At 41.8% G+C, this 26370-nt stretch overlaps 1 protein-coding gene across 1 annotated transcript in view; it reads left to right on the top strand.

The window, feature by feature from the left end:
• SAFB (scaffold attachment factor B) overlaps positions 1–26370 on the top strand; it is a 163590-nt gene that overhangs the window by 106242 nt on the left and 30978 nt on the right. The window contains exons 15-16 of the mRNA XM_075863558.1: positions 20716–20752; positions 21493–21566. Of these exons, the coding sequence (XP_075719673.1) occupies positions 20716–20752; positions 21493–21566 (111 nt within the window). The remainder of the gene's footprint in view (positions 1–20715; positions 20753–21492; positions 21567–26370) is intronic.

Here is a 26370-nt window from a genome sequence, read left to right as displayed (position 1 = left end):
AGACACTTGGGTTCCGGAGGTAGTATCTTGAGGATACAGAATTGAATTTGCTAGCCTCCCTCCAGAGCGTTTTTCAGTTCGCTGATCCACAGTCCCCATCCAGGGCGGCGCCTGTTTTTTTTTTTTTTTTTTTCTGACAATTTAATTTGCGCTGCTTCAGGGGGTTATCATTCCAGTACCCTTGAACAAGAGGTTCTGGGGCTTTTATTCCAAACTTTTTGTCGTCCCCAAAAAGGACGTTTCCGTTTGGCCCATCCTGGATCTCAAGAGCCTCAATGTGAATGTTCGGGTCACTAATTTTTCAGATGGAATTGCTCCAATCTGTCCTCGCTTCCATGGAACAGAGGAAACTTTCTTCTGTGGACATTAATGATGCATATCTACATGTCCCTATCCATACTATCAAGTGCTTCTTGCACTTTGTGGTACTGTCTCGTCATTACCAATTCGTGGCCCTTCGTTTCGGGCTATTTCTGTTATGACACATCCTTCGCACCAGGCTGGTGTCAGTCACCCCGTACTTTGACAATATCCTAATCAAATCTCCAGGGAGGACAAAGAGATTGCTCTCCAGATCACTCTGATCCAACCAAACCGACTCCGTGTCCAAACGGTTCAAGTCTTGCCGAAGTCCTTCACAGCAGATCGTTTTTTTCCGGGGTAGCCTTCGACACTCGTTTGGCGAATGTTTTCCTTCCTCTGGAGTATTTCTCCATTCTTCAGGAAGGTATTGGTTTCTTAGACTGCTGTGCCGACCTCACTCTGCCTCCGCATGTGGGTTCCTATGGACCATGGTGGCCTCAATGGAGGCCATTCCATTTGCACAGCTCCACACGAGCACTCTACAACTGGCGATCCTTTCTTGGTTGGACCGATCTTTGCAATTACTGGATCTGAAGTTCACCCCCCTCTTCCCTTCCCATAAATTATGTGGTATTGAGTCCTCTTTCTTTGTCTCCTGCACTGGACTCTGCCTCTGTCAGAACACCCGGCGAGGGTTCAGACAGACAATGCCACTGCCGTGGCTGATCTAAATCACCAGGGCGGCACTCGCAGTAATGGCCGAGGCTTCCGGGGTCCTGGTCTGGGTGAAAACTCATGTTCTGGCTCACAGCGGTTCACATTCTCAGGGTTGACATTTGGGTTGCAGGCTTTCTCAGTCGCAACTTGTTGGATCCTGGGGACTGATCTTTTCATAAAGGTCTTCGCAATTAATTTGTCAGCTGGGGTCATCGGGGCGAACACTTGATGGCTTCCAGGTTCAATTGACAGGTCCCCTGTTTAATCTCCTGAGCTCGGGATCCAGAGGCCTACACTGTTATGGTCAGTCTCCTGTACTTCTTCCCTCCTCTGCCACTCCTACCGCGGCTCCTCTGACGTTTCATGGCAGAAGGGACTTCTGCCTTTTTAGTAGTCCCGGATTAGCCACACCATTGGTACACAGACCTAGTGTCCCTTTTGGCCAACATATTGTGGCCCTTGCCTCTCTGTCCCGACCACCTCTCTCAGGGACCTGTCTTCCACCAGAAATTTAGGACACTAAATTTAACAGCGTGGGACTTGAGGCTGCCATTCAGAGGGCTCGTGGTTACTGGCTAGGAAGCTGCCTTCAACTTGCATTTACCATCCTGCATGGAATGCTGCCTTCGTTTGGTGTGAGGATCGCGAGCTTCTCCCCTTGCGTTTTTCTTTTTGTTCTGAATTTTATATTTTTTCAAAGTGGTCCGGATCACGGTTTGTCACGCATCTCCCTGTGCTCTATCCATCTTGTTTGGTCGCCCGTTGGCGTCTAAAGCTGACATTACGACTTTTTTTCAGGGGGTGGCTCATGCGGTCCCCCCTTATAGTCGTCCTATTCCATCTTTTGGATCTGAATTTAGTCTTTGTTTTACAATCGACTACTTTTGAACCCTTGTGAGAACACTCATAGTTTTCTGCCCTGGAAGGTGGTTTTTCTGGTTGCGATGACATCCGGAGCGTCTCCAAGTTGGCGGCTCTCGTCGTTCTCCGTTTATGACCCTTGACGTTGCCCTCCTTTTTACCTAAAATTGTTTCAGCCTTCCACAGGAATGAGGATATTATCTTGCAACGTTTTTGTCTTTCGAGTAATCTGAGAGCATTCCCTCCTCAACCGGAATGTTGTCCGCGCCCTGTGGACCTACCTTTCTGTCACTGCTTCCTTCCAGCAGTCTGATTCCCTGTTTAGCCTCCCGGAGGACCCCAGCAAGGGTTTGGCAAACCACTCGAGGCTTCTCGGGTTCTGGGAAAGGTTCCCCCTTTCTGGTTCAGGGCCCACTCTATCAGAGTGGTTAGAGCTTCTTGGGCGGTGCACAATCACGTCTCTGCCCTTCAATTGTGTACGTGGCTTCTTTTGTCAAGTTCTACCTTTGCTCGGTAGACTCTTCCTTAGATCGTGAGTTATTGCAGTCATCTGTGAAATTACTAACCATATCCTGTGTTCTGTTCCCTCTCCTGGGGACTGTTCTAGAATGTCCTGCGTTCTCTGTCCCCCAATGTAACTAACAAGATGACAGGATTTTTTTTTTTCACTAATCACTGTAAAATTATTTTCTTGTCCAGTTCATTGAGGGCACAGCTCCCATCCATTCTTTCAAGTTTTATTTCTTTTTGTTTAACCTCTTCACACGCTGCGCCGCAACTGTACGTCCTGCAGAGGGCTTGCTACCCGTATCAGGACGTACAGTTGCGGAGTAGTTTCCGGCGCACACTGTCTTAACGGGCAGTGTCCGGGAACCGGGAGGTCAGCTGTCCCCGACAGCTGACACTCCAGTCTTGCTGGTCAGCGGACCATCGCCGCTGATTTCGGCCATTAACCCCATAAATGCAGCTACAAGTTGCGTTAACCGCATTTTAAGGGGTTTGAAGCACATCGGCAGCCCCCACGAAGTGATTGTGGGGGCTGCCGATGCTTTGTCTTGGCAATCGGAGGCTAGACAATGACCTCGGGGTTGCCATGTATGGAAGCCTCGGAGGAGCAGCCTCCGGCCGGTCCTCCTAGTCATCCTGTCAGTGAGACTGTCGCGTCACAATGACTGTTAGAATACATTACACTACGTAAGTAGTGTAATGTACTCTAGCATCGATCAAAGTTTCTAGTCTAAATGTCCCCTAGTGGGACAAGTGTAAAAAAAAAAGTAAGAATGTTTTTTAAAAAGTGTAAAAATAAGTTATACGTTCTATAAACAAAAAATGCTTTTTTTCCCTCTAAGACTTTCATTATAGGGAAAAAATTAACGCATTAAATAAAGTACACATATTTGGTATCGCCACGTTCGTAACGACCCAAACTATAAAGCTGTTATTTTTCAAGCACGATGAACACCCCAAAAAGAATCAATAAATAAAACTACACCAGAATCGCTATTTTTTTGGTCACCACCCCATATTTTTTTATTCTTTATTTTGTGATCAAAAAACAAGCCCTTACACAGCTTTTTTACTAAAAAAAAATTAAGTTACGGCTCTCAGAATATGGGGACACAGAAAATAAATTATTTTATAAAAAAGTTATTTTATTGCGCAATCGCTGCAAAACATAAAAAAAAACTATAATACATATGGTATCATCGTAATCGTACCGACCCCAAACTGAAATACAAGCAAAACCCCAAATAGAACTATTACCAACAAAATCTGAACTCCAAAGAAAAATGGCGTGTCTCCCTTCTGTGCCCTGCAGCGTGCCCAAACAGTAGTTTGCACCCACATATATGGCATCGCCATACCCGGGAGAACCCGATTAACGTTTTATGAGGTATTTGTCTTCAGTGGCACAAACTGGGCGCAACATATTATGCACTAAAATGGCATACCAGTGGAAAATTGCAATATTCACACCATCCGCTGTGCATTAACTCCATTGCACACTATAACTTAATAGCACGTCATGGTACGGGGGTTGATGTATGGAGCGGGCTCACATGCTTGGCCTGCTCCATACGCTGCGGGTGTCAGCTTTGTATTACAGCTGACACGCAGGACTAACGGACAGGAACAGCGATTGTGCGGTTACAGAAGCCTGTAAAAATAACAATATACTGCAATACATTAGTATTGCAGTATATTGTACCAGCGATCCAATAATCGCTGGTTCATGTCCCCTAAGGGGACTAATAAAATGTGTAGAAGAATTAAAGTTGTTAGTAGTGAGAGAGTAAAAAGTTTAAAGTTAAAAAAAAAAACCTTTTCCCATTTTTCTTCTAAAGTAATGTAAAAAAAGAAACAAAGTTGTTATCGATAAGTCCGTAAAAGGCCGATCTATTACAATATACCATTATTTAACTTGCATGGTGAACACCGTAAAAAACTTAAATAATTTAAACCGCCAAAATCGCTGTCACTTTAGCTCTAAAAAAAAAAAGAAAAAATGAAACACAACTTTTGGATGACTTTATATGTACCAAAAAATGGTAGCAATAAAAACTACAGCTCGTCCCGCAAAAAATAAGACCTCCCACTGCTCAATCAACCGAAAAGTTACGGCTCTCAGAATGTGGTGAAACAAAACCATTTTTATTTTAACAATTAGATTTTTCTTTGTAAAAGTAGTATAATATAAAAAAAACTATATAAATTTGGTATCACCGTAATTGTATTGAGCCGCAGAATAAAGTAAAGTTTTCGTTTTTACCGCACGGCGACAGCTGTAAAAACAAAAACCCCAAAAAGTGGAATCAGATTTTTTTCCTGTTTTCCCACAATTTTTTTTCCGTTTCCCAGTACATTTAATGGCACTTTAAATGGTGTCAATAGAAACTACAGATCCTCCCGCAAGAAATAAGCCCTCACACCGCTCTACTGACGGAAAAAGAAAAAAGTTATGGCTCTAAGATCGTGGGGAGTGAAAAACGAAAATAAGAAAGCAAACAATGGATCAGCCCTGAAAGGGTTAATTTATTTCTAATGAGTAAAATGTATGACCCCATGTGGGGTATTTCCATACCTGGGAGAAATTGCTTTACAAAATTTTTTTATTTTTTTTTCCCTCCTTTATCCCTTGTGAAAATGAGAAAATTCAACAGTTTAGTGGGAAAAAATTGTGATATTCATTTTTGTGGCCTAATTCTAATAAATTCTGCAAAAGACCCGTGGGGTCTAAATGCTTACTATGCCCCTAGAAAAATTCCTTGAGCGGTATTTCCAAAATGAGGTAACTTCGGGGATTTCCACTTTTTTGGTCCCTCCAGGGTGTTGCAAACGCGACATGGCACCAAAAACCATTCCAGCTAAATCTGTGCTCCAAAATCCAAATGGCGGTCCTTCCCTTCTGAGCCTTGCTGTGGGTCCAATCAGCAGTTTATTACGACATATGGGGTATTGCCGTAATCGGGAGACATTGTTTTACAAATGTTGGGGTGTATTTTCTTTCGTCGTTCCTTGTAAATATTAAAAATTATTTTTTGCAGAAAATTTTTACAGACTAATTCCAATATATTTAGTGAAAAACCTGTGTGGTCAAAATGCAAACTATACCCCTGGATAAATTCCTTGAGGGGTGTAGTTTCCAAAATGGGGTGACTTTTGGGATGTTTCCACTGTTTTGGCACCACAAGACCTCTTCAAACCTGACAAGTTGCCTAAAATATATTCTAAAGAAAAGGAGGCCCAAAATCCACTAGGTGCTCCTTTGCTTCTGAGGCCTGTGTTTCAGTCCATTAGCGCACTAGGGCCACATGTGGGATATTTCTAAAAACTGCAGAATCTGGGCAATAAAATATTGAGTTGCATTTTTCGGGTAAAACCTTCTGTGTTACAAAAAAAAAAAAATGTATTAGAAATGAATTTCGGCAAAAAAAATTACATTTGTAAATTTCACCTCTACTTTGCTTTAATTCCTGTGAAACGCCTAAAGGGTTAAAACACTTTCTGAATGCTGATTCGAATACTTTGAGTGGTGCAGTTTTCAAAATAGGGTGACTTCTGGGCATTTTCTAATATATAAGGCCCCTTCAGAACTGAACTGGTCCCTGAAAAAAATGTCCTTTTGAAGTTTTCTTTAAAATATGAGAAATTGCTGCTAAAGTTCTAAGCCTTGTAACGTCCTAGAAAAATAAGAGGACGTTCAAAAAACGATGCTAACATAAAGTAGACATAAGGGAAATGTTAACTAGTGACTATTTAGCGTGGTATTACTATCTGTTTTACAAGCAGATACGTTTAAACTAAGAAAAATGTACATTTTTGCTAATTTTTTCTAAACTTTAGTTTTTCAGAAATGAATACCGAAATGATCGACCAAATTTTTTCACTAACATAAAGTACAACCTGTCAAGAGAAAACTATCTCAGAATAGCTTGGATAGGTAAAAGCATTCCGAGGTTATTACCACATAAACTAACACCTGTCCGATTTGAAAAAATCGGCTGTGTCTTGAAGGCCAAAACAGGCTGTGTCCTGAAGGGGTTAAGGTTGTCTGTTTGGGAGATTCCCCTCTAGGGTTTGAGATACTTTTTTTTTTTAATTCACAAATCGCTTATAGTAAGACCTCAGAATAGCATAGAGTAATGTCATGTCAACCGAAAGTATAAAATAATTCAGTAATTCAAAACCGTATTGAATCAGTGGAGTCACAAGTACAAACAATGAGGCTCATAAAAAAAAATGGATCTAGTAATTAAACATTCTTTAAGTTTTCATAAATTTGTGTGTATAGCCGATGTCTTCCAAGAGCAAAGTGTAAAGAATTAGCTGGTTAACTAAGAACTCAAACAGTTTCCACAAGTACAAATGTAGAATGAAACTGACAGGTAACATTCAGCAGAATGCCAGGACCAATACCTATACAGCATTGCAAGTGAAAATGTATATTGTTTATATTTATACATGGAAGATGAGTGAACAGGATATGGGCTAAGTAGGGGTCACTTATGTAGTAGACAACAGGTTAAGGGCTCAGGGGTGAGACGGTGGCAGGGAACTGTAGCCATGTGGCCCAAATTTTGGTGAACTTGAGCAGGCAATTTTTATGTTGGTATAACCACTTCTTGTGAGGTAACTTACTGTTATGAAATGATCATGTTATCATGAAATTATGATGAGGTAACATATTGGTAACAATGGACAGCCATTCTGCAAATGTGTGTGCGCGACTGGACAGCCAAGTTTTAGCTAAAAGCTAAACATTCTGCAGGGTCAGGAGAGAATAGGCAAAACTTAATGCACAGCGAGACAGGAGTCCCCATCTCAAATTTTTTAATAACCTGATCCCAGAATCCAGCTACCTTAGGGCGGGGCCACACCAAAAGATAAAAGGAACCCAATGTGAGCCCACATTTAGGGCATGCATACTTCCAGGCGTTCGGGACGGAACTTGTGTAATCTAGAGGTGGTATAGTATGCCCTATGTATTATATAAAATTGTGTTAGTCGCTCATTTTAGTTGGATGAGACAGATTTAGGGAAGAAGAGTGCTCTATCCCACTCCTCATTCAGTGGACCCACATCACGTTCCCACTTCAGCAGAATGAGCATAAAATCTCTAGACTTGCTTGACAGTAAGCTATAAAAATTGGATATTAGGTGTTTAACATGGGGAGAAAGTATAAAATTGGGAAGTGGAAATCTTTGGAATGTTATCTCACCTGAATCCAACGGAGTTTCAAAAGCATGCTTGATTCTTAAATAGGACAACAGTTGGGAGGAGGGGAGTGCAAATTCCTCTGGCAGCTCTGGGAAAATCTTAAAGGATAGGTGTCACGAAAAAAAATATTTTTATATCAAGTTGATTTTAGTGTTTTATTAAAATTAATTTTATTTGTGTTACTTTTTTTTTTTTTCTAACTTCACTATGGGGCTGCCATTTTTTTCATCTCTATATGTGTCGATTAACAACACATACAGAGATGTAATATGGCACATACATCCCCATAGAGAATGCGGACGGGAGCCGTTCGCATTCACTATGGTGTACACTGTCTGTGTGGGAACGGCGCATGCGCGCTCCCACACATTCTAAATGGAAGGTCTTCGGCCGAGCGACATCCGTGGACCGGAAGCCGCGGCCGGACAGTAAGATGACTACTTCCGGTCGCGGCTTCTGGACATGTGATTAGAAGCCAGTTCTAGGAGCTGATGGAGCGAGCGGTAGTGGTGGGGGCTGGAGCAGGTTAGTTATGGCTGTGTATGTTTGTGTTTTAGTGTGTGATTACCACTGTATGTAAGCCTACTACACTGTGTATTCGCTCAAAAAATGGCGGCACACAGTGTAGGAGGTTTGAACATTCAATCCCCTCCTTTCTCCTGGCACTAGCCAGGAGAAAGGAGGGGGGATTGTTTGAGTGCGCTAGAGCGAGTGCGTCTTCTCAAATTTTGCAGCATAAAGCAATGAGGTTGCTTTACCACATGCCAATGCTGCAATTTTGAGAATTGCTTCCTGTAGTGACCAGCACAGGGAAATGTTATAAATTAGAATCTAATTTATAATATGTCTTGTGAAAAAAATTAAAATTATAACAATGTCTAATCATGTATATACTGTTTAACTAAAAAAAAACAACACATTTTCTAGCGACACATTCTCTTTAATGCCGGAGTCTGAATACATATGTGAGAGATACCAAATACCGTTCCCAGGGGATATCAAAGGAAATCGGCAATAGTTCTGGGAGCGCTCTACAGTGCCATAAGGGTGTGTGCCTAATGATGTCATTTGATTAGAATGTGGGCTGGGACACATCCCACACCAGCCTGGTTCAGGATCGGGTGATCATGTAAGTTTCCACCTGTATGTAGTTGGCCACAAAACAGAATATGCAAGGGGCACGTTCATATTCAGCCGCACCCCACCGAGCCAGATGAAACCACTGACTAGCTGTATAGTACCACTTAATACTAGGGAGAGATGTCGTAGTATGCCATAAGTTGTGTTGCCGACTGTTAGCTACCTGGGATCTACCGCTATTCCATACAAAGGAGATAATACTTTCAATACGTTGTAGTGAATGGGCTGGGAGTTATACGGGAGATTGCTGGAGGATATACAGGATTTTAGGCATAAGGGTCATTTTAATTAAACTCACTCTAGCAGCTGTAGATAGGAGCAGTTGGTTCCATCTGGCAATCTTTGTGCATAAAAAACAATTAAAGTGGTGATATTTAACACTTCAAATTCAAAAACTGGACTTGAAATTCGTATACACCAAGATACGTGCTAGACGTTGACCAGAGGAGTAGGGTAGAGACCGCCGAAGGAACAGGAACCGATATATCTAATGGTAGAATATGTGACTTAGACTAATCAATGGACAATCTGGACATTGACACAAAACGTGTCATCTTGGAAAGTGCATGCAAGGACACCCCAGGGTTAGCGAGATATAACAGAGCGTTGTCGACGTACATGCTAATCTTTTCCCGTATGGGCGTGAGGTTAAAAGCTATAATACGGGATTCTGTTTCAACGAGAGGTTCGACTGCAAGTGCAAATAATAGAGGTGAAAGAGGGCAACCCTGTCTGGAACCTTGGAAAAAAAGGGAATGGGTCTGAAATCCCACTATTTACTGGCACTCGTGAGTATGGGGCAGAGTATAATAATTTAACCCATTTGATAAACTCTGATCCAAATCCAAATTTTGCAATGGTCAAAAAAAAGAAATTCCATTCTATTGAATCAAATGCCTTTGCGGCATCCAGGGAGACTATATTTCTCGAGCACCAACATCCTCATGAGTGGACTGCAAATTTGTGAACAGTCTGCGAAGATTAATAGCAGTAGTTTTGCCAGGCATAAAGCCTGTCTGGTCAGGGTGTATCAAAAACAGTATAACCGTATTAAGTCGTCCAGCCAAGAGTTTTGCAAACATTTTTATGTCTGACTGGAGACGTGAAATGGTGTGGTAAAAATCGTAGAATAGTATATTTTTACCCGGCTTAGGCAGTACAACAATAGTCGCCTCATTCCTTGAACGGGGTAGTTCTCCAGAGTCGCCTGCTAAACATCCAGTGAACGGGCATCTAAAAAATCAGCATGTGTCATCTAAAATTCAATAGGCAGGCTGTTACTACCTGGCAATTTAGACGTCTGAAAGGAGGCCATGGACTTCCTGCACAGTAATGGGACCATCTAAATAATCCCAGTGGGCAGACGACCGTGAGGGAAGGGTCACCTGTTCTATATATTCAGCGATTTCTGTAGAGGAGGCCGAGATGTGTGAGGAGTATAGTGTTTCATAAAATGATTGAATGGGGCATAAGATTACTTGTGGGTCCGATGTCTGAGTGTTATCTGAGACTTCAAGTAGTAATCTTAAGGGGGTTCCCTATCCCCCTTGGCTATACAGGCCATAAGCTTACCACATTTTTCACCGTGTTCATAATACGATTGTTTGGAAAAGAAGGCTTTCTTCTGAGCCCTACTATTTAAAGAGGTGTGGTACAAACTAACCTTGCGGAGCCGTTCTGACATATGATCCCCAGTCGGGTCATTGATGTACTGGAGCTCAGCTGCCCACGCTTCAGACACTCTTCAAATCATTAATCGCAACAGAACCCCACGTGCATATGCCTTGGAGTCCCACACAACCAGGGGAGAAGCACTGCAGTCATTGTATAGGAAAGACTAAAGCAACTTCGTTTGGAAATGGTCAGATGGGGGAAAATTTTCAGCCAAAAGGGATTCAATCCTAGAGTTCTATGAGGTATATTTGGGAGTTTGATACGTATACGGCCCCGGGTGTGATCTGAAATAAATCTAGAGGTACTCCGCAGCTGTAAGGAGGGATGTGTGCACCAGCATTAGGTCGATACAGGATAAGGCCTCAAATTGTTGGGTGCAGCAAGAATACGGCCGGGTGTGAGGATTTCTAGTTCTCCACGCATCTGTAATAATAAATTCTAAGAGGAGAGAATGGAGGAGGGAAGGGGGCTGGCGAAACAGAATTTTGGCCAGAGTGGAGGAATTTATCCAAACTTTTATCAGGTAGAATTACAGTACCCCAACCCATTACTAGGGACAGATGCGTGACTGGATATAATTGATAAAACAATGTTAATAGTGGCAAGGGAAAAGGGAGGAGGACTAAATAGGTTTAGTTCTTTTAACCCGTTAGTGACCGGCCCATAGTGTTTCTCCGTCGGTCACTAACGGGCCTTATTCCGATGCAATAGACTTTTTACGTCGCCGCATCGGAATAAGTAAACAGTCAGGGAGCTGTCAAATCTTCCTGTTCTCAGCTGCCAGAGGCAGCTGAGAGTTGGGGGTGTCCCAGTTATCGTATTAGTATTAGTATTGATCTCACCCGTTTAACCCCTCAGATGCGGTGCTCCATAGCTCGAGTGGTTTTCGAGAGAGGGAGACAGCTAAGATCGCCGAGTGTCTGTCTCTCCGATGGCAGCCGGGGGCCTAATAAAGGCCCCCAGGTCTGCCTGTAGTGAATGCCTGCTAGGTCATGCCGGAGTATTATAATGGCAATCGGAGAATCGCATATTAAAGAGGCTCTGTCACCAGATTCTCAAATCCCTATCTCCTATTGCATGTGATCGGCGCTGCAATGTAGAGAACAGTAAAGTTTTTTTGTTTTTTTTTTGTTTTTTTTTCTAAAACGTTCATTTTATATATGAGCTATTTTTTTTTATATATATATATATATATATATATATATATATATATATATATATATCACAAATGAGCTTTGAAATGGACAACTGGGCATGTTTTTTTTCGTATGTCCAACTGGGCGTGTATTGTGTTTTTAACCGGGCGTGTTTACTTGTTTTTCTAACTGGGTGTTGTGAATAGAAGTGTATGATGCTGACGAATCAGTGACCAATCAGCATGATGCACTCCTCTCCATTCATTTACACAGCAGCATCACGTTCTTACTAGAACGATGTGCAGCCACATACACAAGTGTCCTGATAATGAATACACATGACCTCCAGCCTGGACGTCATGTGTATTCAGAATCCTGACACTTCTGAATCTTTTCTGTGAGATTCCAGCAAGCCGCGTGTAATCTCGCGAGATTACGAGGTAAACGAGATTTAGTTTCCCTTGCTGGAAATCTCACAGAAAAGATTCAGAAGTGTCAGGATTCTGACTACACATGACGTCCAGGCTGGAGGTCATGTGTATTCATTATCAGGACACTTGTGTATGTGGCTGCACAACGTTCCAGTAAGAACACTATGTGCTGTGTAAATGAATGGAGAGGAGTGCATGATGCTGATTGGTCACTGATTGGTCAGCATCTAACACTTCTATTCACAACGCCCAATTAGTAAAACAAGTAAACACGGCCAGTTAAAAACGCAATACACGCCCAGTTGGACATATGAAAAAAAACACGCCCAGTTGTCCATTTCAAAGCTCATTTGTATATATATATATATATATATATATATATATATATATATATATATATATATATATATATATATATATATATATATATAAAAAATAGCTCATAACTTGGCCAAACATGAACGTTTAAAAAAAAAACGTTACTGTTATCTACATTGCAGCGCCGATCACATGCAATAGGAGATAGGGATTTGAGAATCTGGTGACAGAGCCTCTTTAAAGTTCCCTAGTGGGACTAGTAAAAAAGTAAAAAAAAGTTTAACAAATAAAAAAAAAAGGGAAAAAATAATAAATGAAAAACCCACTTTTTCCCCTTAACTGCTTTGCTATTAAAAAAATAAAGTAAAGTTATGCATATTTGGTATCGCAGCGTCTGTAACGACCCAGACTATAAATCTATTACATTATTTAACCCGCACGGTGAACGCCGTAAAAAATTAAATAAAAAAACTATGGAAAAATTGCTGTTTTCTGTGAATCCTGACTAAAAAAAAAATGTGATAAAAAGTCGCATCTACTCCATACTGGTACCAATAAAAACTACAAGTCTTCCTGCAAAAAAAAAAAAAAGCCCTCATACAACTGCATCGGCGGAACAATAAAAAAGTTATGGCTCTTCAAATATGGAGACACAAACAAATAATTTTGAAAAAAAAGCGTTTTTACTGTGTAAAAGTAGTAGAACATACAAAAACTATACAAATTTGGTATCGTTGTAATCGTAACAACCCGCTGAATAAAGTTATTGTGTTATTTATACCACACGGTAAATTTAGGACGCGAAAAAGAGTGGCAAAATTTCAGGTTTTTTTTCTATTCCTCACCAAAAAAAAAGTTAATAAGTTAATCAATAAATATGTACCTAAAAATGGTGCTATTAAAAAATACAACTTGTCCCGCAAAAAACAAGACCTTATACAGCTATGTCGACGCAAAAGTAAAAAAGTTATAGCTCTTGGAATGCGACGATGGAAAATCTTAAAGAAATGGCTTGATCATTAAGGTTTAAAATAGGCCGGTCATTAAGGGGTTAAGCTTTCCTCCTAACTTAGATTCTCCGTTTCCCTTATTAGTTTAGTTACTCTTCTTTGTATTTTTTCTAACTCCGGGACATCCTTTCTATTACCTGGAGCCCAGAACTGAACTGCATATTCTATATGAGGCCTCACTAATGCTTTGTAAAGTGGTAATATTATATCCCTGTCCTGCGAGCCCATACCTCTTTTAATACACGACAATATCTTGCTAGCCCTTGAAGCAGCTGATTGACATTGCATGCTGTTATTTAGTTTATGATTTACAAGTACACCCAGATCCTTCTCAGCAAGTGACTCCCCCAGTGTAGCTCCCCCTAGGACATATGATGCATGCAGGTTGTTGGTACCCAGGTGCATAACTTTTTATATTTCTCTACATTTAAATTTCGTTTGCCAAGTGGATGCCCCAACACTTAGTTTTTTAAAATCAGCTTGCAATTCACGAACATCTTCCACAGACTGAACATTACTACGTAGCTTGGTGTCCTCTGCAAAAATAGAAATAGTGCTATTAATCCCATCCTCTATATCATAAATAAAGAAGTTGAATAGTGGTCCCAGCACGGAACCCTGTGGTACACCATTCATAACCGGGGACCATTCAGAGTAGGAAATATTTACCACAACTCTCTGGATACGGTCCTTGTGCCAATTCTCAATCCAATTAAAAACTATACTTTCTAAACCTATAGTCCTTAATTTACCCATTAGACGTCTGAGGGACCGTGTCAAATGCCTTTGCAAAGTCCAAAAACACTACATCCACTATATCCTCTGCTGTAAGCACCACACAAATGTTACCGAAGTGTCAGGATTCTGAATAGACATCAAGTCCTGGCTGGAAGGTATGTCTATTCACTGTCAAGCCACTTCAGTAAAGTAAATGTGTCAGTAAGTGACTGCACATACTGATCTAGCAGGATCACTATGCGCTTATTACATGAATGGAGAGAAGTGTATGACGCTGGTTGGTCAGCATTATACTCTCCTCTGTACGATGCCCACATGGTCAAAAGTAAAAACGCCCAGTTGGGGCGTGGCTAACTAGAGGCATGAGCGGTTGCACTTAGGATCTCCCGTGAGTATACTTAGGCTGGATTCACACGAGCACATTACGTCCGTAATGGACGGAACGTATTTCGGCCACAAGTCCCGGACCGAACACACTGCAGGGAGCCGGGCTCCTAGCATCATAGTTATGTACGATGCTAGAAGTCTCTGCCTCGCTGCCGGACAACTGTCCCGTACTGTAATCGTGTTTTTAGTACGGGACAGTAGTTCCATGGAGAGGCAGGGACTCCTAGCATCGTACATCACTATGATGCTAGGAGCCCGGCTCCCTGCAGTGTGTTTGGTCTGGGACTTGTGGCCGAAATACGTTCCGTCCATTACGGACGTAATATGCTCGTGTGAATCCAGCCTAACTTTGAAGTGATCCTGCAGACATCCTGAGGCCATTCCCGCTACCAGTGACTGCTTGCATCTTGTGCACCGGAGGGTGAGAGATATGGGACCAACAAAGCAATCCTCTGCTGTGGAGAAACTCAGAGGTTATGCGAGGGACGGATACCAAAATGGCGCCCAAGCTTCTCAGACGCCGAGGAAACAGCCGCGCGGTCACTCCTCTCCTGGTACTCAGGAGGAGTCTAAATCGGAGGATGAACTCACCCTGAAGCAGATGTATGAACAGCTCCTGCAGGCCATTACAGCCTCCACTACATTCTTGACTTGGAAGATTGAGGTGAGGGTGGACCTCGGCCTGCTCCACCATGACGTACAGCGTGTGCGAGAGAGGGTTAAGGAGACTGCGCAGCATATCTCAACCCTGGAGGATGGCGCGGCGCCATTGCCGGATCCTCTGTCGAACATTGAGAGGTCAGTGGAGCTGTGGAGACAGAAATGTGACAACCTGGAAAACCGCTTGAGACGGAATAATGTGCGCATATAGGTATGCCTGAGCGGGCTGAGGGACCTTCTCCGGAGAATTTTATTGAGCAGTGGTTGCGTTCTACTTTTACAGAGGCCTACTTCTCATCGGCATTCGCCGTGGAACGTGCACCTCGTGTACCTGCTAGACCACCACAACCGGGCATGCCCCCGACACCTCTCCTCACTAGACTCCTGAATTGGAAAGACCGGGATTTGATCCTTCAGTTGGCACGGAAGAGACCAGAGATTAAATTTGAAAATGTGCGTATCTCTGTTCCTGGATTTTTCAGCGGAATTGCAAAAGAAAAGGGCCACATTTATTTAGGTGAAGAAGCGTTTGAGGGATTTGAACATTCCCTATTCTATGGCATGTCCGGCGAGACTCCGGATCATCTTTGTGCATGCTTACATCAACTGTATACTTTTTGTGATTCTTGGGGTGTACCTCCCTCCACTGGCTACTTTATCTGTATTATAACTCGCTGTGAATTTTGTGTCTAGTTATCCTGAGGCTAAGATGTATGTATGGGAGATTATAACCTGACCTTGGATCAGAATCTTGATAAGTTTTATAGGTCAGGGGAGGCACGGGTGTCGCTGAATCCTACTTCTCTGCATAGACTAATGTCTGAGTTGGGGTGGGTGGATTTATTGCGGGTTAGACATCCTAGTGTAGAGGAATATCTTGTTTTACCCCCTCTAGCGGTGCATTGTCCAGGATAGATTACATGTTTTGTGTCCCCCTCGGTGGTTCCTATGTCCACTAGTGTTGAGTATGCTCCTCGGGGTGTTTTGGACCATGCTCCTATGCAGGTGGAGTTTCAATTAGTAGATAGAATTACTAATAAATTCAATTGGCAAATTATCATCGTTCTGGATCTCCCTGATTGGTCCCAATGATCGTATTCTGGACCAATTGGATCAATTTCTCGAGATTCATCACTCTGAAAGGAACTTACTGCCAAAATTGGATACCTTAAAGACATACTTGAGGGGTTGTTTGAAATCCACTATAACCTTTTTATTAAGAAAGAGTAGCGCCTGGTTGAGCATGAATTAGCTAGGTCCTGTCGGAGGTTGGAAACGTCCTTTCTGGCAGATCCCACTCTGAGACTAGGAGGGAGGCATGGATGTTGGAGGGAAGGAAAGATCTGCTTCATTTAAAAGAGAAGGAAGATGTTTTTCCTTTAAAAAGAATGCATTCGAACTGGGGAATCGGTCCAATAGATTACTGGCTAGTTTGGTTCATAGATCTCAATTTTCACCTGCGGTATTTAAGATTTTGAGGGAGTATGGTGCGGTGATACAGGAAGCTGCGCAGATTGTGGAAAGGTTCTTTAGATACTATGCTGACCTGTATACTTCCCGTATTGCATATTCTGAGCAAGCTTAAAGGAATTATTTGGATGAGGTGACTTTTCCGTTACTGTCGGAGGCTGACCGTGATCTGCTGGATAGGGACATTACGCTGGAGGAGATTCTGGAAGCTATTAAGGATATGTCAAGGGGGAAATCACCTGGACCCGACGGTATCCCGTTGGAGGTATATAGCAAATATGTGGATGTTAGTGGCCCTGAATTACTACAGATGTTTAATTCTGCCTTTGCGAATGCTTATCTCCCCACCTCTTAGTATGAAGCCACGATAATTGTTCTATTGAAGCCAGATAAGGATCCTACTGACTGTGGATCCTATAGACCCATCTGATTGCTAAATGTTGACTATAAGGTCTTGGCTAAAATTCTTTCACGCAGACTTAACAAAGTTATTTCCTCCCTGATTCATGGGGATCAAACCGGATTTATTCCTGGAAAATCTACTTCTGAAAATATCCGGAGAGTTCAGGCGGTTTCCCAGGTGGGGGTGCAAGGGGAAAAAAGGTGGGCCTTGGCATCGTTCGATGCTGCTAAGGCATTTGATTCTGTGGAGTGGTTGTACTTGCACAAGGTACTTTCAAGATTTGGTTTTGGCCCAGGTTTTATTAAATGGGTGGGTGTTTTGTATCATAATCCGAAAGCGAATGTTTTGGTTAATGGGATGGGATCTTCCTTTTTTGATTTCGGTAGGGGGACTAGACAGGGTTGCCCTTTGTCTCCTCTATTTGCCTTCGCTATAGAACCTTTGGCTTTGAGAATTCGTTAAGACAGCTAATATCAAGGTATACAGCTGGGAGTGAGGGAGAGTAGGATGGGTTTATATGCGGATGATATGATTCTTTTTATGTCAGACGTTGAGAACACGCTTCCCAGAGCTATTGATTTGGTGACTAGATTTGGAATTTTTTCTGGTCTCTTGATGGGTCTAAGTTGGCGTTGCTGCCGCTGTGGAGGGTAGCATGGCTGTGGGTGTATTTTAATTTGCAGGTGGAAGAGGTGTTCAAGTACTTAGGGGTATATATTACAAAGGACCCGAGACTCTCACATTCTAAAAATATATATCCACTGGAGGAATTGTTCTGGGACAAATTCAAGATGTGGTGTACCTTACCTTTGTCAGTGGCTGGTAGAGTGAACCTAATCAAAATGATAGTCCTTCCTAAGGGATTATATGCCCTGGAACATGCTAATGGCCTTGTAGCTAAGAAGTTTTTTACCACTCTGAACTCTTTGATGTCTTCCTTTTATTTGGGGTAGGGGTAGGAAGAAGTTGGCCTTAGCAACTTTGCAGCGTCCCAAAGCGGAGAGGGGTTTGACGTTACCTTATTTTTCTTCGTATTTTTTTTGGGGGGGGGGGGGCAATTGAGATCTGGGTACATGGGTGTCAGTAACGAAGTCCTTACCATTTTCAGAATACCTTTTTGGGGAGGTGGTGGAGACGGGAGATATGTGGTCGATTCTGGAACCACCGTTACTGTTTAAGGGGAGACTATTGCTACTGCATTAATTGGCATGTCGGGTATGGAAGATAGCTGAAGAACTTGATAAGATTGTTGATCCACCTGAGGAGACCCCTCTTTGGGATAATCCCATGTTCTCACAGTTACAGCACTTGGAGGGTGTTGGGGTTTGGAAGTCCTACAATGTCCTTACTTTACATGACCTATATAGGGATGGGATACTTCTGTCATTTACACAACTGCAGGAACTGTTTGGCATAGATAGGATGCACTTTTATCGCTATTTGCAACTTCGGCATGCACTTGCCTCTAGGTTCCCGGGGGGAGGACCTATTCTGTCGAAATTTGCCCTTGATTGGGATTTTGCGAACACAGGGACCCAAGGGTATTCTTTCAGCATTGTATACGTACCTGCTGAATGCTAACGTGAAGTCTCAAACGCTTTTGGCTGAAGCAGCTTGGAGGGTTGTTCAGTCTATATCCGAAGAGAATTGGGTAGAATCTTTGGAGTCACATATATATGTTTCCCCTTCGGTTAATAATCGATTGACTCCATTGTATATCACTCATCAGTGTTATCTTACCCCAATCAAGCTTAACAGGATTGGTCGTTTGTCGCATACTGCGTGTCATAGGTGTCATGCGCGGATGCCAACTTTAAGCATCTCATGTGGGATTGTTCCTGTATTAGTTCCTTTTGGGGGGAGGTGGTGTCAATATTGAATCGGATTGTTTCCGCTCCGATTCCGGTTACTCCGGCAGTTTGCTTGTTGGGACTTATGCCAGAGGACTGCTGGTCTCCTTATGTTTTTGAGAAAGTCCTTGTTTCTGGCAAGGAAAGAAGTTGCTATTCGTTGGATGGCGGATAGGCCTCCTTCTTTGAAACAATGGAAATCTTTTCGTTAATAATGTCATACCCTATGAAAAAGTTGTATATCGAAATAGACCATGTATATGGAAGTTTTGAAAAGATATCTGGTTTGTGGACTTCCTCACCTTTGACTCTCGGTTCGTTGCATTCCATGTGGTCTATCGCTGATGGGGTTCTGGCATGTGGCTAAGTAAAGGGTTCTAGTCTCCTATATAATTTACTGTAGGGCATTCAGCGGGGGGAGGAGGGCCTTGTGTTTTTTTTTTTTTGTTTTTTTTTTCCCCTCATGTAATGTAATATGTACTGGTGTATTTCTACTTGGAATTCTGTACTTTGTGGGAATTTTCATTCCTTTTACTTTTTGTAAAATTACATTTCATATGTATTGTGTATACTAATGTGTAAGCTTTGAGTTCAATAAAACTAGTTTAAAAAAACAAACAAACGCCTAGTTGGGCATTAACCCCTTAAGGACACGGCCAATTTTGGCCTTGAGGACAGAGCAATTTTTTTTACATTTCCCTCTTTGCATCCCGACGCTCATAACGCTTTTATTTTTTGTACGACGTAGTTGTATGAGACTTTGTTTTTTGCGGGACGAGTTGTACTTTATGTACGTACCATTTTTTGGTACAAATACATTATCGTTTAATTTCTATGAATTTTTAATTAGGTTAAAATGCAGAAAAAAAGCAGTTGTGCAGCAGTTTTAATTATTTTTTTTACACCATACACCGATCATAATAAATAATGTTATACATTTGTAGTACAGGTTGTTACGGTCGTGGCGATACCAAATATGTCTATATTATTTCATGTTTTGGGACTTATATTTTAAAAAGTTGATTTATTATAAAAAATGTGTATTTCTGTGTATTTTATTTACTTTTTATTTATTTATTTACCATTATTTTTTTTTTACATTCATTTAACATTTTTTTTTAATCCCATAAAGGGATTTATCATTTTGATTTTGATTTTGTAACTGCAATGTACTGGCATAGATCTATATGCCAGTACATTAGCCTGTTACTGATTGTACACAGGCAGTTGTTAGGGCATACCTCAGTATGCCCTAACAACAGGAAATATGTTCAAACAGCCCTGGGGTCCTTCACTGGACCCTGGGCTGTCTGGCCATACGAGTTGTGGGCTTTGATCGCGTCACAGTTATTTTCTGTGACGCGATCAATGTGCAGTCCCCTCTCCTTGAACGCCGCGATCAGCTGTCATCGCGGCGTTCAAAGGGTTAACAGCGGAGAGAAGATGTTTCTCTTCTCTCCGCTGTCAGAGCGGGGCCGTGGCTGTGTATTACAGCCGTTGCCCCGCTCTCGATCGCACACACAGAGACGGCAGGGACGGCTGTCACACAGGACGAGTATGCTCGTCCTAATGCGCGAAGTGCTCGCCGTTCAGGACGAGCATACTCGTCCTGTGTCGGCAACCAGTTAAGAAAGTAATTTAGTATAAAGCTAAAACCGTTCCTAACTTGGTGAAAATAGATAGTTTTTCTAAATGAAAAGCACTGCTGTCACCTACATTACAGCGCCGATCACATTGTGTAGGAGATAGGGCACTTATAATGTGGTGACAGTCTCTTTAAAGTTTGTAAAGAACACTTCAAATATGATTTGATTTTATTGTTTCGCTATTGATCATGCCCATGCTGATTTTAAATATTTTACTACATTTTGAGATTTTAAAGCATATTATTCTTGCAGGAGGGATGACACGCGGTCTGGCTTGGGAGGCAGAAATGTGAGTATTTTAAGTAAAAAAAAAAACTAATAATAAATATATATATATATATATATATGTGTGTATACTAATGTGTCTGCTCTTAGAATGTCTAAAAACAAGCCACAATTTGGAACATTTTGACGCACTTCATTTTAGAACAGATGTTTTACATCTCTAGACCCTTATAAAAGAAGGGGAGTGACTTTTAAAAGCACAAAGATTCTGGCGCCAGTTTTGCGGCCAAATGAAAGGCGGTATAAGGAGGAGAAAAGTGGCTAGCTAGATGCACTAAATTTATCATAAATCGTATGCCTTATCTAAGGCCCTGTTCACACAGTTTTTTTTGGCGCAGATAACGCTCAAAAAAACGGCCAGAATAGCCTCCCATTGATTTCAATGGGAGTTGGGGGTGGTTTTTTCCCGGGAGTGGAAAAAAACGCTTGCAGGATAAAAGCTTCAGTCTCTGACCTCCCATTAAAATCAATCAGAGATGTAGTGAAAGCTGTTTTCAGAATTTTTGCCCTCAGCGCTTTTGCCCATGCTGCTTAATGGCCAGCGGCGGAAAAATGGCACAAAAAAACATGGCAAAGAGTGCAGGCAGGTCAAAATCTGCTTCAAAATTCCTGAAGCAAGTTTTACAGTCTAAAAAACAGCTTATTAGAACTGTCCCATTGTGCGTAAGGAGTTCAAACATCTTGAACACCATATTCTGCAAAACTCATTAGATTGTCTCCGTTCTGAAATAATCTTTCTTACAGAATTATCCAGATCGCCATGGAAGAGAGTACAATAGACATGGGCATGAAGGACGAGGTATATCACATCCTGGAAGGTATGTAATGGGAGATACCATAGACTGCTGGAGTGCAGCAGAGATCCTCAAAAGCATTTGTAGCTAGGAAGATTACTATTCCACATAGGTCTCCTTCCTAGGCACCTTAGTCCCAGTTACGTCTGAGGGGAAATTAATAAGAAAAGATAAAGGATTATTCACAGTTCGATCCATTTGAGCCGCATGGGTCCAGGTCTTGCAGCTGTTATACGGAAGCTAAAATGTGGTCGTAGTGCAGCCATCTTAATGTGGTCTTAGTCGTCTTATGTAGTATCACAGCTCTCTGATGCCGTGGTCAATATTGATACCCTTTGATGGACACTTTGCAATGATGATGAAAGGGATTAAATAAGGCAGTCATGACATTTTGCCTGTTATGCATAAATAGCCACTTTTAATAGAAGTATGGATTAACTTCAGCTACACAGCATTGCTCATTCTAAACAGTTGGGCGTGGGGGTGTAAAATAAGATGCATTTTTCATTTTGTATCATTGGGGGGGACACAGACCGTGGGTATATGCAGTTGTGTAGGCTTCACACGAAGTATTAAAGTGTTCACTCCTACAGTATATACCTCACCTACAGAGACCGAGCTCATTCAGTGTTCGCTTAGTGTAGCTAGGAGGCAGACACTGCTGCTTTTAGCAAAATATTTTTATTTATTTTTTTTCTCTCCTTTTAGGTTAGGAAATTGGGGTTACCTAGTCCCTTATTTATCCCCCTTACAGGCGGGCACACACTGTTTTTTGCTTCGCCGTTGTGGGACAAGATTCCGCTCCTCTGTCACCCACCAGCTTTTAAAGTCACCATAATTCCATCTGCTCCCCACGAGTGTCCCCTTGCACTAGAGAATGGCACACTGAAGTGTTGTCCCTGCTAGTTCTACATTCCTGGGAACTGAAGAGTAAAGCACAGAGCTCAGCATGAAGGTCCACCCCCACTGAAGTCTATTTGGGTGGGGGGCAGACTGCTTCTGGCTCTTCCACTTTTCAGATGCTTGGATGCAGCAGGTGGTATCCATGGCATACAAGACAGAATTTGCCAGTGCTACCCCCCATAGTTTTATCCAGTCCACATCTCTTAAAAGAGACTGTCACCACATTATAAGTGCCCTATCTCCTACATAAGGAGATGGGCGCTGTAATGTAGGTGACAGTAATGCTTTTTATTTAAAAAAACGATCTTTTTTCACGACGTTAGGAGCGATTTTGGTTTATGCTAATGAGCTTTCTTAATGCCCAAGTGGGCGTACTTTTACTTTCGACCAAGTGGGCGTTGTACAGAGGAGTGCATGACGCTGACCAATCGGCATCATGCACTCCTCTCCATTCATTTACACTGCACTAGCGATATAGATATATCGCTATGTGCAGCCTCCTACACAAGCCCTAACATTACTAGTGTCCTGATAATGAATACACATGAAATCCAGCCTGGACGTCATGTGTACTCAGAATCCTGACACTTCTGAATCTTTTTTGTGAGATTCCAGCAACGGATACGAAATCTCGCGAGATCTCGGAGCTAAACGAGATTTGGTTTCACTTGCCGGAATCTCACAATAAAAGATTCAGAAGTGTCAGGATTCTGAGTACACATGACGTCCAGGCTGGATTTCATGTGTATTCATTATCAGGACACTGTAGTAATGTTAGGGCTTGTGTATGAGGCTGCACATAGCGATATATCTAGATCGCTAGTGCAGTGTAAATGAATGGAGAGGAGTGCATGATGCTGATTGGTCAGCGTCATGCACTCCTCTGTACAACGCCCACTTGGTCGAAAGTAAAAGTACGCCCACTTGGGCATTAAGAAAGCTCATTAGCATAAACTTAAATCGCTTCTAACTGTGAAAAAAGATCGGTTTTTTAAATAAGAAGCATTACTGTCACCTACATTACAGCGCCCATCTCCTTATGTAGGAGACAGGGCACTTATAATGTGGTGACAGTCTTTTTAAGCTCCTGAAGGCGGCTGCCTTTTTCAGGCAATAGACTCTTTTCAGTCAAGGAGTGATTGATCTGGAAGAACAGGAGCAAAGATGTTGAGTACTACTCCAATCTCTTTGTGGTGCCAAAGGAGGATGGGTTGGCATGACCAGTCTTGGACCGCAATCGCCTTAATGCTCACGTCCAGGTCTGTCACTCCCGCAGGTCCGAGTCCCTGAGTTCGGTTATCGCCTCTATAGAGAATGGAAAGTTCCCCATAGCTGTTGACATAAAGGATGTGTATCTCCACATTCCAATTTGTCTGTCTCATTCGCACTTACTTTGGTTTGCAGAAATCCCCAATCATTACCAGTTTGTGGCCTAGCTACAGCCCACGAGTGTTCACCAATATTTTCTCGGTGGTGTTACGTGCCAGGGAGTATTGGTCATTCCCTACCTGGATGACAGTCCTACTAAAGTTTTAAGCCTTGTAACGTCCAAGAAAAATAAGTGTGTTCAAAAAAAACTATGCCAATCTAAAGTAGACTTATGGGAAATGTGAACTAGTAACTATTTTGGGTGGTATAACCATCTGTTTTATTAGCAGATATATTTAAATTTAGAAAAATTTAATTTTTTCTAAATTTTGCCATTTTTCACAAATAAACACAGAATATATGGACCAAATTTTACCACGAACATAAAGCCCAATGTCTCACAAGAAAATAATCTCTGAATCGCTTGGCTAGGTATAAGCATTCTGAAGTTATTACCATATAAAGTGAAATATGTCAGATTTGAAAAATGGGCTCTGAGCCTTAAGGCGCAAACTAGGCTGCGTCCTTAAGGGGGTTAAGGATCCAAACATCCCTCATATTTTTGAATTTCTACACGAGGGCCTAGATAAAAGATCAAGCCTAAACACCATTAAGGTTCAGATTTCGGTCTTTAGTTCATACATTGATTTTCTCCTAGCCGAAAACAAATTAGTGGTTTAATCCCTTAAGGACGCAGCCTAGTTTTGGCCTTAAGGCTCAGAGCCCATTTTTCAAATCTGACTTATTTCACTTTGTGGTAATAACGTCGGAATGCTTAAACCTACCCAAGCGATTCTGAGATTGTTTTCTCGTGACACATTGGGCTTCATGTTCGTGGTAAAATTTGGTCGATATATTCAGTGTTTATTGGTGAAAAATTGCAAAATTTAGAGAATTTATAAAAGATAGCATTTTTCAGAATTGAAATGCATCTGCTTGTAAAACAGACGGTTATACCACCCAAAATAGTTAGTAGTTCACATTTCCCATATGTCTACTTTAGATTGGCATCGTTTTTTGAACATTATTTTATTTTTCTTGGACGTTGCAAGGCTTAGAACATAAACAGCAATTTCTCATATTTTTAAGAAAATTTCAAAAGCCTTTTTTTTAAGGTACCTTTTGAGTTCTGAAGTGGCTTTGTGGGGCCTATGTATTAGAAACCCTGATAAAACACTCCATTTTAAAAACTAGACCCCTCAAAGTATTCAAAACAGCATTTAGAAAGTTTTTTAACCCTTCAGGCATTTCACAGGAATTAAAGCAAAGTGGAGGTGAAATGTGCAAATTTAATTTTTCTTCTGAATTTCAATGTTATTCATTTTTTTTTCTGTGACACAGAAGGTTTTACCAGAGAAACACTACTAAATATGTATTGTCCAGATTCTGTAGTTTTTAAAAATGTCCCACATGTGGCCCTACTGCGCTCGTGGAATAAAACACAAGCCCTAGAAGCAAAGAAGCACCTAGTGCATTTTGAGGCCTCTTTTTTTTATTAGAATATATTTTAGGCAGCATGCCAGGTTTGAAGAGGTGTTGAGGTGCCAAAACAGTAGGAATCCCCCAATAGTGACCACATTTTGGAAACTACACCCCTCAAGGAATTCATTTATGGTGGTTGTTACCATTTTGACCGCACAGTTTTTTCACAGCACGTATTTGAATTGGGCTGTGAAATGAAAAAAATGACATTTTTTTCCAATAAAATGTAATTTGTGATCAAAATTTCTTATTTTCACAGGGAACAAAATACCCCATTTTGCTGCCCAATTTGTCCTTAGTGCGGCAATACCCCATTTGTGGTGATAAACTGCCGTTTGGGCCCATGGGAGGGCTCAGAAGGAAAGGAGCGCTATGTGTTCTTTGGAGTCCAGATTTTGCTGGATTGGTTTTCGGGTGCCATGTCGCATTTGCAGAGCCTCAGAGGTATCAAAGCAATGGAAACCCACCTAAAGTGACCCCATTTTGGAAACTACACCCCTCAAGGAATTCATTTATGGGTAATGTGACCATTTACACCCCATAGTTTCTTCACAGAACTTATTTGAATTGGGCTGGGAATAAAAACAAAATTATTTTTTTCAAATAATATGAAGTTTTGGCTGAAAATTTCTTATTTTCACAAGAAACAAAATACCCCATTCTGTTGCGCAATTTGTTCTGAGTGCCGCAATACCCCATTTGTTGAGATAAACTGCCGTTTGGGCCCATGGGAGGGCTCAGAAGGAAAGGACCACCATTTGGCCTACTGGGGATTTTCTAGTGCAAAGTCATGTATGCAGAAGCACCTGAGGTACCAGTACAGTTGAAACCCGCAAGAAGTTTTAATAACTACACCCTTAAGGCATTCATCTAGAGGTGTAGTGAGCATTTTGACCAGAGACCTACACCCCATAAACTGTAATGTGGGTTCTCCCGGGTATGGCAATACCCTACATGTGGCTGTTATCAGCTGCCTGGACACACAGCAGGGCTCAGAAGGGAAAGACGATGGGGGATAAGCTGTGCGGAGTGCATCAGGTTAAGTAGAATTGGGGTAAATTATAAACCAAGGGAT

Source organism: Rhinoderma darwinii, chromosome 1 (assembly GCF_050947455.1).
Source record: "Rhinoderma darwinii isolate aRhiDar2 chromosome 1, aRhiDar2.hap1, whole genome shotgun sequence".
NCBI classification, from domain to species: Eukaryota; Metazoa; Chordata; class Amphibia; order Anura; family Rhinodermatidae; genus Rhinoderma; species Rhinoderma darwinii.
The sequence above is the reverse complement of the archived record's forward strand: the minus strand, read 5'-3'. Positions and strand labels throughout refer to the sequence as shown.